The sequence below is a fragment of the Patagioenas fasciata genome, chromosome 1 (genome assembly GCF_037038585.1).
Source record: "Patagioenas fasciata isolate bPatFas1 chromosome 1, bPatFas1.hap1, whole genome shotgun sequence".
In the NCBI taxonomy this organism is placed as follows: Eukaryota; Metazoa; Chordata; class Aves; order Columbiformes; family Columbidae; genus Patagioenas; species Patagioenas fasciata.
The window spans coordinates 126072846-126092303 of NC_092520.1; the positions used below are offsets into that span (position 1 = coordinate 126072846).

General features: G+C 42.7%; 1 protein-coding gene across 2 annotated transcripts in view; it reads right to left on the reverse strand.

Annotated features, from left to right (window-relative positions):
* Nucleotides 1–312: 312 nt before the first annotated feature.
* The window catches only part of GSK3B (glycogen synthase kinase 3 beta), a 152098-nt gene continuing 132952 nt past the window's right edge, over nucleotides 313–19458 (reverse strand). The window contains exons 9-12 of one of the 2 annotated variants that reach the window (XM_065852539.2): nucleotides 17295–17333; nucleotides 14757–14943; nucleotides 8671–8769; nucleotides 313–1747 (exon numbers count right to left, since the gene is read on the reverse strand). In XM_065852539.2, the coding sequence (XP_065708611.1) occupies nucleotides 1680–1747; nucleotides 8671–8769; nucleotides 14757–14943; nucleotides 17295–17333 (393 nt within the window). In that variant the 3' untranslated portion in view covers nucleotides 313–1679. The remainder of the gene's footprint in view (nucleotides 1748–8670; nucleotides 8770–14756; nucleotides 14944–17294; nucleotides 17334–19458) is intronic. The other variant, XM_065852550.2, reaches the window with a different exon arrangement.

A 19458-nucleotide genomic window follows, 5' to 3' on the forward strand; every position in this document is an offset into this window, starting at 1 on the left:
AGGTCTCTGAAAGTCTCGTTTCTATGCTGCGGCTGCGTCCGGCTGCTCGCCCGAGTAATATTGCTTTGACTGCAGGAAGAGAGATGTGGGTGCTCACACCACGCGCTGTCGCAGGGAGGAAACCCGGGCCCTGAACAGATGGACTAGAACAAGCATTCACCTCACGCTTCAGTCAGACTGTTGCGGGATTGTAGACAAAATGAAAAAAAAAAAGCAGTATTGTGTCTATGTATACATGTATATATTTATATAATATATATACACACACACACTCATATATAGCCAGCTTTCCTACAAGTCAGCAGGTACAAATTACCATCGAGAGCACTCAGATGTGTATTTTATTAATATTCTACCAATGTAAAAACATAATGGCGATGTGGCAACACGCATCAATAAATAGAGATCAAAAAAAGCAAGAGGTTAAAAAAGATGAAATTAAATACAGATTCTAGCTGTGGATTTAAAATCAGAACTATCAAAGAATGTGGCATCCTGCAAGTTAAAACTGCAGTTAAAAAAAATATTACAAAATAAACCAGTAGACTGTTACAGTTCACATTATAAACCCTACTGTCCTTTTCCTGTATACACCTTGGGAAAGAGAAGCCTGTTCAAATCGAGAGCTGGGGATGGGGGGGGTTGGGTTGTGAAAAAGTAAAAACAACCACCAAGCTTTCACAGTGGCCACTTTCCAAAAAAGTCCCTTAACATCCCTGGCTGGGCCCCGGCCCCCGGCCCACCAAGGATTTTGTTCGTTCGCTCTTCTCTGCTGAAGACAGGAGCTGAGCAGCTGCCTCTGCCGGCGCTGCCCCCATAAAGCCAACCGCATGTGCTCGTGCATGTGTGTGTATTATATTATATAGGACCCACTTGGGCAAGGCTTTTCCCATAATGAAGCTGCAGGTTTCTTCACTGCTAGCGCTGATTTTTAAAATGAAAGGCTTCCACTAGGGGTTCAAGCCTTAAACACGTGGCAAACCCTCCCCCTCACCCCACAGCAACCTAAATTTTCCTACCATGTTGCCCGCTCCCCATCCCAAGCCAGGGAAGTTCTTCGGACAACCTGGGATATGGATTTGCTGACAAGAATCACTGAACTCTGTTGAATGACCCCTGCTAAGCTCCCGACCAAATTCAAGCTGTGCACTACACCAAAGTCTGAAACTTCACTTAAAAAGAAAATAAAAAAAGAGGTTAAAAAAAAAATTCAGCAGAGAATGAGGTTTGGGTTTTGTTTTGTGTTTTCTTTTTCTTTTTGTTTTTTCCTCCTCCTTTCTGTTGTGGGAGGGGGCATGAGGCAAGAGTCCTGGTTCTGAAGTACACAACAGCAAACTTCCAACATGAAGAGATTGTCGAGGAGAGAGACATTGGTGTGTTGTATTGCTCCACTTTCCCTCCTCCCCCCACCTAGTCCCCTGCCCCGGACACCCTGCAGAGTGAGAATACAATGAAACTGGTTTGTATTTATAGATATTTTACAAGGTTAAATAAGAACAACAATAATAATAATAAAAAATTGAACACTAAAATGATCAGGTTGGTTGGTTGGTTTTCTTTTTTTTTTTTTTTTTTTTTTTTTCCTCTTTTTAATTTTCTTTCCAAATGTGACCAGTGTTGCTGAGCAAGACTCAAATTACTGGTGACTTTTCCTGTGCAGCTGGCTGCTTGGTACCGGTTCAGGTGGAGTTGGAGGCTGATGCTGTAGCTACACTATTGGTCTGAACTCGTTCTCCTGCGTTAACATCTGCAAACGACAGGCAAGAGGAAAGGAAGAGAGAAAAACAACCAGCATTACCTCCAAAATACAGATACATTTGGAAAAATAGCTAGACATTCCCTGCACAGGGAAACCTGGAACTCCCAGAGAGGTGCTGTTTGGTCAGGATGCTCTCCGGACTTCTGGGGGTGCAGGTTTGGTCTGGGGAGAGGGTGGGTAGATGGTCTTTAAGCAGAGCAAAGGCAACCTCAAGGGCTGCAAGGCTGGCACATGAACACCCAGTTAGGCTTTAGTAGATTTTTGCAGAATGTAGCACGGCTCACACAGGGCTAAGTTACCCATGTTACATCCCCGTAGCTCTAATTGCAAGACAAGACACTCTGGCATCACCAAAGCCAACGTATCAAGTATCCGTGGCCACTGCACAGTTCCATCTTGGTGCTGAAGTTCCATATTGTCAGGCCTTGTTGTAACAAAGGCGCCTGTTACAAACTGTGTGAATGAGTACATGCAATGACCTGCTTCCCTGGCAGGACAGCTAATGTGCAATTCATGCACTTGTTGCCTCAGAAACCCGTCTTCCAAGCCTACTGCTATATTCTGCGCTGCTCAACCAAAGTTGGGTCTGCCGCCCCCTGAACTGCTGAAGCAGATTCACATGGAGGCCTGCAGCCAGTAAGAAGGTTTACACTAGCGTGTGACATTGTTAGAGGATCGGATATCCGCAGTAAATGGTCTCCAACACCTTCTCTTCCCTGGGATGAACAGTGCTCCACAGAGAGACAAGTCACAGGATCATGGGCACATATCGAAAAGCATTCCAAGAAAACACAGGGTTTGCAAAAAAACCACCAAAATTCACTGTGTTTTCATGGGCCATATACATCATGTATTTTCTCTAAAAAATCTTTCTTAGTATGAGAAGAGTTGGTAGGGAAAAAGTGTACCGACTTCATCTGGAACCATCCTACATAGTATCTAATTAGCACAGTCACAAAAAGGGAAGTGGATGAATGGTTAAACACATAAAATACTCTACACAATAAATACAGAATGGAAGAAGATATTAAGTGAAGTTTTCTACAAGAGAGACCATCATGCATTTCTCCCACTGAATTTAAGCAAGGTTAACAGCAAAGCTATCAATACTGCGACAGGAGAGAAAAAAACAAAGAGACGACTTATCTTGCTACAGAAGAGGGCAGACTGTGCAAACAGTGCATTTGAAAGACACAGGGAAAAGGGCTCATACAAAGAAAGAATAGATTTACTGACCTCAGACTGAAGGACAGTATGACTAGCATAAATAACAGACACAACAACATACAAGTGCTGGGCAGTGGAGGTGCAACACCACCTCTGAGCACAGAAGAGCTCAAGAGAGAACACAACCGGGCAGTGCTCAACAGTCAGCTCTTTGCAAAACCCTCTTCTTCTGCTACCACATTGACCTGACCACAGCTGGGAGTGCAGCCATGGGCAAAGGCAATCTGAAGATGGGCAGAACTTTCTGAGTGAAAAAGTGATGTATGCAGACAATCGCGATAAAAATAGGAAATCAGACAAACAGCAGCATCTAGGAATACAGAGGATAAGTGGGAAGAGAGGGTGATGCCTGTTTGAAAAGGAAATGCTGTGAGGAGTGTGTGGGAAGAAAGGGAAATCTGTCTGTGGGCAGAGAATGCCAGAAAACTGCTCTAGGAGTTTCCAATTCCCTTTTCTTTCACCCCAAATTAATTGCAACCCCTCGCTCACAAAGGAACGACCACCATGACAAAAAACAAAGCTCAAGCAGTTAAAGCACCAAGGCAGCATGGCGACAGTACCCATGTGATATGGAAAGCCAGCCCTGCATGCGAGAGATGCCCTCCTATACGGAGAACTACCCTGAACAAGCAGTTCCCAAACCCCACATGCAGACAGACTATCAAAGACCATGGAAACCAAAAGTGACCCAGCCAGAGAGGTAACAGCTTCCAGAGTTTAAACTCCCACTATGCCTGTTCTAGATTTATTTTCAGGTATTGATAAACTCCAGTTAATGCAACATCTGCTGTGCCTGATGCAAGCAGGCAGTCCAGGTGGAGTCTGCACTGTTGGCAGAGGATTTTTCTGTATGTGTACAAAAAGTGCTTGCATGTCATTTGCTGAAAAGAAATGTGCCTTTTGATCTCCTTTTCCTGAAGACAACAGAGGCTGAAATAGTTATTACATTGCTACTGAGCAGAGATAGAGAGAGGAGGGGATGGAGCTATTTCATGTAACATATGTAACACCTGCTCCTTTTCTATCATCACTCTAATGGCGGAGGTTCCTGAGAAATATCTATGCCACATGTTAAAAAGGAAATAAGCCAGGTGATACAGCCCAAGACCATTTACATGGGGCTTTTCACAACAATATATAAAAGTTCACCCAAGCTGGGACAGAATGCACAGCCTGCTGCTCAAGGCTGTACTGGCTCCAAACCTGCAAGAAAATTCAATATTTTGACATTCCACATTGTTCTTTGACTCCATATCAACAGGACATTCAGGGAACAAAGAGGAGCTTGTTCCAGCATCTCTTTGCTGAAGCGCCAGAAAAAGAGCATAATTGGACTACGAGGGTCTCTGGACATCACTCTTCCCTCACCATGAGAGATCAGTGTTTGGGTACAAGAGAAGACAATCCAGGCCTTCAGTAGTGTTGTTAAAACATATACTTTGTGAAGCAGTGGCCTGTGCCACCGTGGAAGTCTTGCTGGGGAGTAAAGAAAGGAGCTGACACGCAGCCTTCTGGTATGGGATAGACAACTATGCTGCAGACTGTGGCTTGAGGTCAGGGCAGAGTCTTTGCCCTGAATTACCCACCTGACACCTATGCCAGTGTGGGGAAAAAACAACATTAGGGCTTAAGTGTCAGCTGCTTCTAAAGCTTCTTCCAAACAGAGGGCAAAAACATCTCTCAATGTAGAGCACCTCTTCTAATTCAGTTTTTCCCTCTGAGGAATGCCTCAGCTTTCTTGGAGGGGATGTGACACTCCTTAGAAGCCTCCCAGAAAGGAAAGATGGGGCTACAGTTTAGAGAAAGACAGAGATGCCAACTCAGTCCAAGAAAGCCCATTAGCACTAATGACAGCATTAGCTGGTTGGATTTGTAATGCTGACAGACTGTGCTGCTCATCTGCAAAGATACACTAACAAAACTACCACCAGCCTGTGAGTCCCTCACAGGACAGCTGAGGAGACAAGTGGAAGGAGCAGAAAAGCCCAGTTTGCTTATTGTGCCTGCTGCCTGGGGGTGTAGAAGTCCAGAGCTCAGAGCAAAACCGGTGAGCCTGAGACAGGCAAGTTCTACTCCTCTAAGCGTCCTGGGTTCATCTCTGTGCTGAGCTTGCAGAAGCCTGAGTAAATTGCTTGCCCCTCTTGTCCTGGTTAAGGAATTAAAGCTTTCCAAAATTCCTTCAATTGGAATACAGTAAATGCACTACATCTTATTTTAGAGGGCATCGTGGTCTTTTTCATCTGCCACACATCAGCAGGTAACACCAGCTCTAATCTGTTTTGTTCCTGAAAGTTCAGCCACACCACTGCATTTGGGATTACATAGGATCAACACAGTGGGATGTCTGAGACCATGACCCCGGCTGGCATTCCTGCCCGCACGGCTCCCCTGCAGATGGCAATTACACTCTTCCCATCTTAACACCAACTAACCAAGAGGTAACTGCTGCTGTTGGCTGATCTGAGAAGGAAAACACGTACTCACACAAGCAGATAAGCTTTTGGCATGGTGTGTGTACTCCCCTCTCAGATGCTGTGGCTGCATGGCTGTGAAACCATCCTCCTCCTCCTCCCACAGCCAGACCAAATGAGGATCCACATGAAAAAAGCTGCACTGGTGTTTTTAATCGGTGGCCAGCATAACTCACAGAAAGCCAGCTCACCATTTCAAGTGGGGACCAATAACTCTCATCTTCCTTTTCTTTCACTCTGCTTTAGACATGCCACTAATGTCACAGAGAGTTTCTCATCATATAGGTGAATTTACTAATGCTGGTGCAGCAGGGCTTCATACTCCCACTGCAAAGCCAGGTTCCGCTAGTACAGTGAGTGCAGCTTTACACCCCAAGAGGAAATCTACAACAATTACATTTTTTAACACACAAATATTACCTACAATAATTCCCTTGCATTTAAGATGATGATTCCAGGATTACTGTTGCATTGGGCTGTTGGAATCACCACTGTGCATCTATCAGTTAACAAAAATTACTTGTTTTGGATAGCTTTTAAAAATGCAGATGTGTGCCATACCGGTTAGTCCAAGGGCTAGTATTGCTGGTTTGACGAAATATGCACTGTTAAGGTGGTATGTTGAAAAGCCAATCTTTCAATTTCTTAACACCACACCAGTGCTGCCTCTCCTGTCAACTGCTACTTTGCTACACTTCAGACAAATGTATCTAATTTTTCTAGTTATTCTCTGACTACGACCCTGCCTTGGTGCATGATAAAAAACAGCGATTTACACCTTACCAAAAAGCTGAGATTCTGACATGGCTGCAAAGCAACAAGACAGCTTTGAAAATGCAGTGAACATCTGCAAACAGGTAACAAGAGCCCAGCTGGTTTATCTACAGAGATGAAGTAGTACGCTGCATTTCCACGTATGTGCACCTAAGCTGCAAGCTCACAGAGCAGGCAACTGTGCTGGATATAACAGCTGACACATGAACCTCAGAATCAGTTCTGCTTGCCAGAGGGACACAAGAGTGGCACACTAACATTGTGAACTACAGTTACATAGAACTTGCTTCGCCTTTTGAACTGCCTTAAGAGCTACATTTATACCATCATAACCACTCAAAAATGTAGTTTCTGGACTTGTACTGCTTAGTCACACGTGCAAACATTTTGCAGAAAGCCTCCTGCCTGTTCGGATGCCCTGGGTTAGGTGGGCGAGTTGCTCCCATGCTGTTCTAGCAGTTACTGAAGAAGTAGAAATTTACGGTTCTGCAATGTGCAGGGGGTACAGGGAAAGAAAGGACCCCTTCTATGAAAAGCTCTTGCTAAGTGTAGCATCAGCATGCAAAGCACAACAGATTAACAAAACCTCCATAAAGGATTTAATCCTAAAAAATCACAACTCTGATGAAATTCCCACTGCCTGTTGTGAGAACCTACAAACCAGCTGTGCTGCAGAAACCCAAAGCTGCATATTGCTCAATACTAAATTTCACAACTTCTTTCCAAGCTGCCAGGCTATTTTTTTGAACTATGAATATGAGGTCCTAACCCAATTCAGTGCAGTGCTTGCAAACAGGAGGTTTAAAAATGTTGACATCAGTAAGGTGGGGTTGGTTTTGGTTTCTCTTTTAGTGAGTTTCACATTTAGAACATGTTGAGGACTCAGCCTAATGCATTTTCTCCCCACATGAACTCTGGAAAAGTGCTGGGTGAAAACAGACTTTTAACTCAATTAATTCCTGAAGACTTGTATCTTGGCAAAGAAAAGGCATGAAAGGGTCATTAAATGAAACAGTATTTTTCAGAAGGGTTTAAAATAATTTTTGTGTCTGTACTTTGCAGTTTTTCCAATCACTTTCACTACTTTGTCTGTTTTTTTTCCCCATCACTTGTTGTTGAGTAACAGATGCACATAAAAAGGAAACAGAAAACATGACTATTTGCAAAATACTGCCAAGTGTATGAAACAAACAGTAAATTTGAAAATAGCAATTTTGCTTTCTCCTAAATTCAGAGCACGTAAATTGCAGAGGCTGTAGCTTTTATCTACTGCTACTACATTTTCAGAGAGAAGCTTCATCTTTAAAACCTGGGTGCATCTGTCTGTCCTGGAGTATGAAAACGCTTTCTACACAGCACTGGCTGGACCGGGCACATCGGGTTATCAGGTACCTGTCTGGTACAACCTTCAAATGCATTCCTGCACGTTTGAAGAATACCTTTTAATTAGGGCTTCTCCTTATCAGCTGTCTTACACTGACTAAGTTCCCTGCAGCTCAAAAGGGGGTCACAGACCTTGTCAAACAGGACTGAGGTGCATACAGGATGTGTATGGAAGCACACCCATCCTGCAGCTTGCCTTTGGTTGCCCAAGCCCCGAGACAGCCAGAAGCTGTGCTGACTCAGGCCTGACTCGGAGTGCTGTGAACTGAATCACCTCTGCCCCATTCTGCAGCACACCTAGCATTGTGTCTGGGAGTCTCCCAACTGATATTACCCAGCTTTTAAGCTTTCACTGGAAACAGAATGCAATATGGAGTGGCTACAGGCCAACAGTGAGCTTTTAAAAGGTTTCTGACAGAAACTTGAGAGAGCATGAGAGTGGCAAAAAAAAATAAATTCACTCGGTGCTGGCCAGAACCCAAAAGCATCTGCCTTGTGCCCCAAGATGACACAAGTGAACTCAGTAAGCAGCAACTGTGACTACTTAGATGAGGCAGTGAGCGCAATGACTGCACTCCCTAACCAGACTTCTAAGTGCTGTTGCCTTGGGGAAAAATCCTCTCCATCCATGCTCCTTTGAGATCATGTGTACTGAAGCTAGGCGTTTTCTTCTCTTCCTAGGCATCACAAACTCATGCTCCAAGTCAGTATTAATTTCAGACTGTCTGAGAGCTCAGAAATTATGTGCAAACCAACCCACAAGGATTGCTAATAAACAGGGGAGGTAATGATTTTTTTAGTAGTGAAAATGAAGGGACCAACGAACGAAACAGTTGAACAGTTTAAGTGTTAGGTTAGGGTTAGGATTCGGGTCTGTGACCACAGCTAGCACCCACATGACCACCCACCAGGAGCAAGTTTGAGGTGATGCTGGAATGAACCCTTCCTCCCCATTCATCCCAGAGGCTAAGGTGGTTCAGGAACCACAGGAGAGGGAAGGTGCCTGGGCAGGGGGAGCGAGGGTAGGGAGGGAGGCAGGCACTTGCACATTCTCACCTGAGGCTGCTGTAGCATTTGTAGGGGTTGAAGCAGCTGCTTGGTTCCGGGCATGAGCAGGGATGAGGATCGAAGCCAGAGATGGGTTACTTGACAGTTCTGGAGGGGAGGTGGAACAAACAGAGTTAGCTCATCGTCCACAAAGAGCCCCACACGCAGGCTCAGCATCTTGGGTTTCCCCCGTAACAGCAACCTCGGGTGGAACGCATCCCCTACACCCAAAGGTCACGTTACGTTTTCTTCTTTGCTGACCAGTGAGAGGAAAACACAGCGATATTTGGGAAGGCAGCCTCCAGAGCAAGACTGTCAAAACTACAAGTCATGGTGTGAGGGAAAGACACCAGCTTGGCAGTCAGCAAAGAACCAGCCAAGCCTGTTCCTCCTCAATGGCCTGATTCCTTCTGAGCACTGGAAGGACTCATTTCACAAACCCACTTGCAATCAATCTCAAGGAGAAGGCTGATAACAGCCGCGCTGCTTTGGGCAAGCAAACAGTTGCTCCAAGAGCTTCATGGATTTGGTTTTTTGACTCACCCAAACATCGCTTTCTCAAAGACCCAGGAACCCAATCTCTTACAGCAATCTTCTTGAGCGAGGCCAAGAAGAGGCAACATCTCCTTTAAAAGCACGGGGCAAGGTAAAGGGAATTGGTCTGCTGGGCAATTTGAATGGACAAAATAATGATGCAACCACTCTTTCTGAAGACATTAACCAAGGAAAAAACAGTCATGTCTTTTAGGTTCCAAATCTAATATAGCTTCAATGTGTATCAGAATGAGAAATAGGCATCTTACAGCCACAACTGTGGGAGGATTAACACATTGCTGACAAATGACAATCTTCTGGCACCCTTTCAAAACAATCTAGTGTCTCACAGAAGGTGACACTGAGTTGAGACAAGATAGGTCCTGTTTGTTTCAGAAACAGGAGTGACTGGCTGTCTCTTAAGGAAGCGACATCTGGTGAAAAGGATGTGAACAGTCACCTCATGGAAAGGAGACTGATGACTTTTGGGGCTCCAGGAGGTCATCTGGAGGAGAGATGAGAATAGACACCTTGTTACATAAGGCCTCCAGATAGCAAGGGCTGTACAAAAACCCATCCAAATCACACCATAGGTTCACTTACGGGGTTTTGTATGCAGTCTTAATTTATCTGGGCTCATTTTTAAGAGCCTATTGCTTTTCTTTAGCACAAGCTTTAAACTTAGGGCCTAAACGGACCAGTAGTCTACTTAGTGATTTTTTTTTTTCTCCATGAAGTTACATTAAGTTCATTTTCTGCTGGGAGGGCAAGATGCAGAAGACTCTCACCTGCTCACAAACCTCTTATTACTACACATTTTGAGACTGAGTTTCAGTACTCACGAACACAAGCTACAGTCTAGGACCAAACAGGAGCTGCTACAATTACCTGCAAGCCATCCAGTCTATTCTGTAATACTCAATTCATGTCTAAGCAGACTTAGCTAGTCCTTCTAGAAAGCTTCAACATTCACAGCATTTGTACAAATACCAATCCTCAAATTCATGTGAGAATAATTCAGAATTCATATGCTCACAATTCAGAATTTGCCAGCCTTCATTTTAAATGGAAAAATAAACTGCAGAAACATGAATGCTCAAGTGTCAAAGCTGAACAGTGATAAACCTATACAAAATCACGGAATGTTCGGGATTGGAAGTGACCTCAAAAGATCACCCAGTCCAATCCCCCTGCCGGAGCAGGAACACCTAGATGAGGTTGCACAGGAATGCGTCCAGGCGGGTGTTGAATGTCTCCAGAGTAGGAGACTCCACAACCTCCCTGGGCAGCCTGTTCCAGTGCCTGTCACCCTCACTGTGAAGAAGTTTCTTCTCAAATTTAAGCAGAATCTCCTGTGTTCCAAGTTTGCACCCATTGCCCTTTGTCCTATCATTGGTTGTCACCAAGAAGAACCTGGCTCCATCCTCGTGACACTCATCCTTTACATACTTTAATACTACCTTGAGTATTAGCTGCTCCGTGCTATAAAATAATGCTCCTTAAGTATTTTTGTCCAAAGCTCTTTCTCAACCTTCATCTAATGCTGTCAGAATACTTCCTTTTGCAGCCAATTATGACAAGTATACTGTTTGTTGTTTCAAGGGAAGTGCAACCAATTCTCTGAAGAAGAACTTGCATAGAGATTAGAAGACTAATCTTGTTCCTTCCTTCTCAAACCCCACATTATCTGTCTTGGCATGAAGTTTCCTAAGTTCACCATGCTCTGAATGTCTTGAAGTTTCACTTAGAGAAGCAGGTCAATTCAGACAAGAAATAATCAAGGTAAACAGAACTATTCTGTCTGAAGTTCAAAAAAAGCTCTACTTGAGAAATTGTTTGAATTTTTTTCTACCTTATTTTTGCAGCTATCCCATCTGTAAGGATGAGACAGGTCAATACTGCAGAAAAAGTTTGACCTGTGGTATCTGCACTCTACAAAGTGTTAAGAATCTCTGTTCTCAGTGATTTCCAACACGGTATTTGGACAAGCTGTTGAACTGCAGTGTGCTTATCTAAATCAAACTTGCAATTCGAGGCTGGGTTAATTACAACCAATATCGCTGCAAGAAGCTACTGTGATCAAGGCAATTCAAAGTTTTCAATATCATGATGTGAACAGAGCAGCTACCCCAATTCATTTATGGGACTCAATGCCCATTCACATCAGCTGGGAGAACAGCTTTGGATTTCTCCTGATCAAATCATGCCATTTGCAGCCAGTTTGCATCTCTAATAAGCAGCAGGCATGAAGATGCTCAGTTTTACTAGAATGGCAGATCATCTTCATTCCCCAAATACAAGAAAATGTTTGGTGATGGGAAGCAGTGCAGTGCTCCTTTTCAGTATGGTTACATTTTGTACATCAACACTCCCAGAATCCCCTGGAAAAATCAGTCTTGTGTCACATTTGCATTGCCAAAACAACAAACTTTCTATGTAACTCAATTTATTCCAGTAGTTTCTCCTCAAGCTAGAGGAGTGCTGGAAGCAGCACAAATGTCATCATTTTCCCTTTTTCCTCCATCCACATACCCTGAACAGAAATACTCTGCCAAGAAACAAACCAACCAACCAACCAACCAACCCACCCACCCACCCACATGGCACTGAAATGGTGACACTAAGGATTTCTGGTCACATTGTAACAATTTGGTTAGAAATGAAGAGGTTTATATAGCTATCTATCTATACATATATACAAAATATTTTTGAAGGTCTCAAGCCAAGCTTATTTAAAAAACAAAACAAAACCAAAAAACCCAAAAAACCACAAAAGCCCCATACTTAAGCAAAAAAGCCATTTGTCATCAAGAAGCATGATAACCATTCCTAAGTGCTGAATCACAGAAGAATTTTACAGTCTTTAATGGAGAGACAGTAACATCTGTGACCCAGCACAATCACCAACATGTTACAAGTTTAGGAAATGGTAGTCATTTCACAGATTGTTTGAAAATTCAGCTTCTAAGAGAAAAACTGCTTTCTGTCTTGCAGGTCTAACAGCTACTGAACTGCAGCTCTGTGGTAGTGAAAATACTAGTGAAGAGATTTGGCCAAAATCATTTTTTCAAACCCCAATTAGTATATAGCATTTGTTTAAATCTTAAGAGAAACTTAAAGGCACGTCATTAAGAGTGATCAGATAAGAGCTCTCTTTGACAGACCTCATCTCTACAATAAAGCACCTATATGTCCTGAAACTACTGCTGCCAGCCAAAGACCATGATCTTTATCTTGAATATATTCTCGCTGCTTATTTTCTACACTATCTGAGCAGCATCACTGTCCAGATCAGCAGATTCCATATGACGTTTAGGTTCCTTCTGAAAATCAATCCAATACATTGATGGTCAGATTTACGTTGTTATTTCTAACAGTTTTGCCTTCGAGCCTTTTGCATCTACCTCCTACTTCATAGGTTTCAGCAACTGTGATATAGCCAAATAAAACACTACTTCTAAAACTCAATATTGTTTGTTGAAAACAACTGTCATTCAAAAAAAAGGATGTCTTTCATTACTTTTTAAATTACCACAGATGACCTAACATGAGTCATATTCTGACTTCCAATGACCCAATTCATTTGCTGGTTGGGGTTTCTGCTCTGACAGGATCTTGCACAGTCTGGCTGAGGAGCAAGGACCACACCATGGTCAGAGAAGGAACAAAAGTTTCTTGTGTATCTTGAGGTCAAATCAAGACTGCTCCTACATGAGACTCGCTACGGCCCATTTATTCATTACAAAGGTCTTAAAATCACAACACTAAGCAAATTATTTATTTTTAAAACACAAAAAAATTGTTACTTTTTGAGGTTGGCTGGCCACCTGCAATGGAACTTATTTGGAATGGTGTTAATGACCAGCCTCTGTCCTGTCCTCCCTTTTTAGATGGTAAAACTGGTACCTAACAATGACAGAAATCTGTTTTTTTGAATCTTAAGGAAATCATTCCACTGGAACCGATTTACCTTGCCATTCCCATGAGTCACTGTGCAAGGAGAGAGCACATCAGCTCTGTACGATGGCAAAGGAGGAGCTTTAAATTTGCTTGAACATTAGGGTAGCTTACCTAGCAGCTCCCACACTGCCTGGGGGGAAATCAGGGACACAATCCCAATACATACATTACTTTTTCCTCTAAGGATTTTTAAAAAGATTCACTATAGAACTTTCCAACTGCTTCTGAAATCCTTGTTTTCATGCAGTAGATCTTCAATGCCCAATCTTCATGCCCAATCTTCAAATTATTAGGAAACTATTAATAAGAAATTAATGAAGAACAGGAGTGAGGCTGTATTAAAGATACTGGGATCAAAACTATCTTAGCTACTGAAGATGGCCTTAGAGTATTAAGAAAAGACAGTTCATGAATAGTCTAACAAGGAATGGCCTGCAACGTAACTATTAAATTCATAACAACAGATGCAGGAAACAGCACACAGGACAGTGACCTAGAAGTACAAGCTATTTTCTTGAACACTTCAAGGTGCTCAAGCTTTGGAAACACTAATAAATCCAGTATATTTACTTTCTACAAGGCAGCCACTGAAGGCTGTTGAAAGTTTATTTCCAGACAGCTTAAAATATTACTTTGTATAGACATTTAAAAAAGAAAAAAAAAAAAAAAAAAAAAGGTTCCACATGTTCAAGGAGAGGGCTCTGTTTCACATTTTGGCACATAGGTATTGCATGCACGAAAGAGTTTGAAAAAGTAGGTTGATGCTAAGTGAGCCAAAAGGTATTTTAGACTTTCAACAGAAAATGTACACAGATCTATTCTTGCTCAAAATATGAGAATTGGCAGCTAATCACTTAAAAAAAGTGTTGCAAAATTAATTACTAGCATATTTGTATGCCATACTTCTCACATTCTCTGTTTTGGCAGGCAAAAGTGTTCTAGGGGGGATATCGGTTTCACATTTCTGACTTCTTTGGAAGAAAATACATGAAGGATTTTAAAATCTGACACCAGTCTGGCTTCAAATAAAAAAGTTAGCTGTCCATAATTTTTACAGTTTCTAAATAACTAAGGCAATGTAATGTGAGACAAACTGTACAGCACATAAAATCTGGACGCTAAAGCCTCTGTATTTATCTCACATCCAGAACCAAAATGGGCAGTAATGCAACAAACCCCTGCCAAACCTAATATGAGTTACTCCTTATTATGGCATTTCAGATATAAAGGAGTAGGATCATCTCCAAAATGATAATCTAATCGCCACAGTCCACTGACTGTGACATTTCACACAAAATGATCAGCTAGGTTGCAGACACTGAGCTGCAAATATAAGCCTTCATGACACAATCCAATAGTAACAACCCTTGGTCCCCTGCACTGAATTTGAATGGAAGGCACCAGGCACCTGAAAATCCTGTAACCCATTTCTCCAAATCTCTTTCCTCTCTTTTTGAAATGGCCAGCTGGTTACACAATCACATAACCTTAGTCCTGCTCAGAGATTTTTTTACTTTTGAGGGAGCAACACCTGGATTACAGAGAACATTTATCCCAGCGCTTCTTCTGAAAGAAGGGATCCTTCAACGCTCACAGGCTACCTTGAGTGGTGAAATTGAAGAGTGCAGGTTTCTCTCGCCCATTTGGTAACTTGACATTTGGGTCCCGTAGTTCATCGAAGAAAGAGTGCGCACAGGCCTCCAGGGGAGTCAGGCGGGCAGTGGGGGTGTACTCCAGCAGACGGCTACATAGCGCAATTGCTTCTGGTGGAGTGCGGGGCCGGAAGACCTAAAAAAAACCCAACAAAAACAAGCAAGGAGAAACAGGTTGCCTGGGTACGTTTCTTTTCTTTGCTGACCAGAAGCAAGTCAGAGCAATTAAACCTCTCATTGCCCAACAAGCTGGAACAAACTTGTGGTTTGTTCTAATCAAAGTCCTCCAGTAAGAATGGGAAAATCTAGTTCCTGGGGTTGAGAAAGGGTTAATTGCAACGTCTCGCACTAGAGTGAGGGTGCAATGCCAGCATTGAGAGCGCACTCAGAAAGACAACTTTAAGAATGAAGGGGAAACTCATTCAAAAGTCATGACAAACACACACAGGTGCTACCAGCCATGCATATGGGGTGGAGTGAAGGTGGGGAGGAGGGTTCAAATGAGCAGGATTCACTGAATGTAAAAACTGAATAAGGCCCCGCTATGGTTTTGGGTTGGGTTTTTTTTGGCTAGTGAATGAAGTCTTACTAACATGGACTTTTGCAGGCAGGCAGGTCTGATTGTTGCTATGGAGGCTGCTGTTCAACTTCTCAGAACAAGGAAAGCACGGGTGGGGTGCAGGAAATGTCTAGCTCTTATTTGTAAGTTACTCCTTCCGTGACCTTATTCTGGCAAGTCATTCACTTAAGTTTACTGGGATAATTCCTGCACATTTGGGATTTGTAAGGACAGCTGAAAATTGCGTCAAGGGAACCAGCTATTTTATTCTAACAGATTTTTGCCTTGAGTGATTACAAAAAGTAGTTACTCACTGCAGCTTTGTTTTAAGCCTCTAAGAATGGTTCTACCCACTGCTATTCACACCCCCATCTTCCTTTCTCATTACATCAAAAGCAAAACATGAGCTAATCATGTACGTGACCTGGATGGCCTCCTCAAGCACTTGTCTCTCACTATGCTGCAGCAGATACAGAGGATGGGAAAACACTCGCACCCACCCCACTCCGGTTAAGATCTGATGCCAGCATTTTTCATAAAAATTGAGCTAATCCAAAATGCTTTTGCACCAGTGCAGGTGAACCCAAGCCACACAGCACCAAGGAGAAAAGAGGAAAAAAAAAAGTGCAGGACATGCTAATTAATTGCAGATGATGAACTTGCACAGGCACTCCTTAAGTAGGTTTTACACCAAAGACATATATGCTCTCTTGAAAGAGAATCAAACAAATGCTGAGTTCTCTGGGGACTGAAATTTTATCCCCTTGGTGCCCAGCTGGCTCAGGAGCACCTTGGTTTGCTGCAGTGTGTGCTATACTAACTTGTGTGGCAGGGAATCCTGACTCAGAGAGTCAAAGAGCCAGGTAGTGAAAGAGCAGAATTTATTTCTGCTACCAGATTAGTGCAAAACAAGCCAAAAAAGTTTTTGCGCAAGGCCTATAGCGACAAAAAGAAAGGCTTTATTTAGCTTAACACTACTGGCAGAGAACTCCTGCCCACTTTGCCATGAACACTGAAGGGCAGCAGAAGCTGCTTTGCGCCTGCTGCCTGCAGAGCCTGGGCTGCTGACCCCAGCACACAGGGAACCCAAGTATCACTCCCAACTCAACACCTGACCAGAACAAAATCTTTCTCCAATTGAAAAAAAAAGAAAAAAAAAAAAAGGAAAAAGAGGCAAGCTCTTTGTTTCCTTCACCCCACGCTAAGTAGCACAAATGAGTATGTCTTGAGGTAAATCCACAGAAGTGAAGTTACTTGGTATTTAACATGAGATAAAACTACTAAGGCCTCCCCTCATGCACCTTCACACTGATGTTTTAACAGGCTAGATTACCACAGCTTGAAACTGAAGCACTTCACTGTTAGCTGTGTTTTTTCCTCAGGACAGCATGCACATCAGCTACTACGGAGATGTTTTTTAAAAAAAAAAAAAGTTAAAAAAATAATTTTTTCTCCTTAAGGCAAAGACAACAAGCCCTTATCTTGAGCAAATTAGTGGGCAGTCACAAATCTACCGTGTGTAAAAGGAGTACTCTTATTGTCCACTCTTAAACTACACATTTTCAAGTCAGTGAAACCCTAGTATCTACTTCTTAAATCCTGTTAAGAACTGCTCAGTCTGCCTTTGGATCAGAAATAAGTTACTTTGGGTAGGCAGTTCCGCAAGTCAACCCTAACTGCTTTAAACCAGGGAGGGAAAACAAAAATAATTAGGAGGCCTTGCACGGCTTCCCCCTGCAACAGGCAGTGACTAACACATGACGTGAGCTACAGGTCTGTGCCCATCCTATCCCTATCATCTTGTGTTGGAATGTTCACCTGACTGCTGCCTCAAGGATGTGTTTTGAACTCAAATATTCCACTTCTAGCATTTCTCTCCTTTTTTCAAGGCTAGGCCTAGTAATTTGAAAAAATGTTCAAGTACATACCCGTACTCCTGAGGTGAAATGTCCTGTTCCTGACGAGTCCTAAAGATGATAATGCAGTGAAATAATCCAAACAAGGGGAGTCAATCCAAAAGAGAATAGTCCAGCAAGGAAAAATATAGCCAATATTATAAGAAATCCATGGTGTGGGGGACATAGAAAATGTTTATACAATTAGAAACTTTAAACATCAGTCTCCATAGCAGCAAGTCCAACTTCACCACAGTGTATGCCAAAAAAAATTATTGATTGTGCAATGGTGAGGCATAGTATAGAAACATTTACATATTAAATTTATGTTCCAATGCCAGTGCATTTACTAAAAAAATAAAAAACAAAAATTGAAATCAAAACTCTAACTTGAACTAAAAGGGTAATTGAAATTCCCATCATAAAGAATTTTCAGTCCACGGTCCTAGATATAAACGTCCATAGACAATGGGGCCAGATTAGCTTGCTCCCAAAGGTGCATCCCACTCGTAAATCTGTCTCAGAGAAACATCGTAAAGTTTTGGGTTGTTTTGGGTTTTTTTTTCCAAAAACACCCAAACCCCTAGCAATTTATAATTTGTGCTGAAGAGGTAGTAAAAATCTGAGATCTGTACTTTGAATTTGGATGCTTTTTATTTGCGTGAGCTGAGTGACTCAGGCCGCCGCGGATTATTCTCCATTTTTGGATTGACTTCCCCCGCCACTGGATTTTGTTTGCTGGCGATATCTCTTTAGGATTCTTCAGGAACTGGACGTACCACCTCAGGAGTGTGGGTATGGACTGAATTTCTCTCTATTGCGGGTTTATTCCCCCTCATACCCGTCGCACCTGTTAAGAATTTTTTTATCCCCCTCAATTTGTCCCCTCCCACCTCCCTTTGGAATAATGTCCTAAGAAATAAAAGTGAAAACCCCTGCAGTCTTTTAGCTCTTCCCATTCAACACAGTTCCACCGGGAAAGTTGCCCAATTCACCCACCGAGAACTACATGAGCAGCTGCTGCCTGTGGCGATGGGTACGCCGGCACTTCCATGCCATGGGGCGCCAAAGCGACGGCAATGCCGGGCCGGCGCTCCGTGGTGGGAAGGGGTGGGAGGACAGACAGACAGCGGGACTCGTGGACCATGAAGTCCCTCGTGCATATGGCTTAGCAGGAGTGTAAGGGCTCTGTAGTTCTCAGTGAGGGAATCGATTTAGTAAATAATCCGCGGATTATTTTTAGTCTGCGGACTAAAATTTAGTGCACGGACTAAAATCCGGCCCATCGGAGCAAAGTCTGTCTCAGTCTAAAATACATTTGGGTGAAAGCAAAAGAAAAAAGAATTCAAAAGAAAGAAAAAGGAGAAAGAAAAAAAAAAGAAAAAGAAAAAAAGCTAAGTGCACAAAGTAAAGTGTTTGGGCGGACTAACATTTAGTATGCAGACTAAATATGGCCGGGCAAAAGGCACAGCAAGTCCACAAACAAAAAACAAAAATAAAACACTGACAGGAACTTTTAAAGCAATCAAATACTACCCCACCGGCGCAGCAATTCATTTTTCTAAAATGAAACAAGACCTTGTGTAAGGCTATTTGTCCACAGGAGGGACCGAAGGCTCAAGTTTTCATTTTAAAAAATGAACCTGTTTTGGAGATAAACAAATGCAAAAAAAAAGGCTTTACATACAATATTCTTCAAGGAAAATTTGCACTTGCATAACTCAAAACCTCTTGTTCTGCAAAGCAAATGAATTTCAGGCTGAAACCCAGGCTGCTGGTTTTATATTTGGTTGTTTTTTCTTTTGGATGAGTTACAAAAATCTCTGAATGATCATGTCAAATGGAAATGCCGACTCATCCAAAACCACAGCTTTTGGGTGTCCCTCCCACCCCCTTCAGATCCCAATAAATATACCTCACCAAAAAGCTGAGGGACCAGTGCAAGTTCTTTCTTTGTTCAGGCATGCTGGTGATGCTCAAATGCTGACAGACTGTAACAGCTAGACAGCAAGGCCAGATACACTCCTCTCTCCTTTCTAAGTTATACTGCTATCAATGCAAATTTTTTTATGTTACTCCTCTTTCATTTTTCTGGAACTATTACCATCTTCAACATTTCAAAGATGACTGCCAGGCTCAAATGCCCCTGGTGAACTATGTGGCTCTCATCCCCAAATGACTTCAATTTAGATGAAGT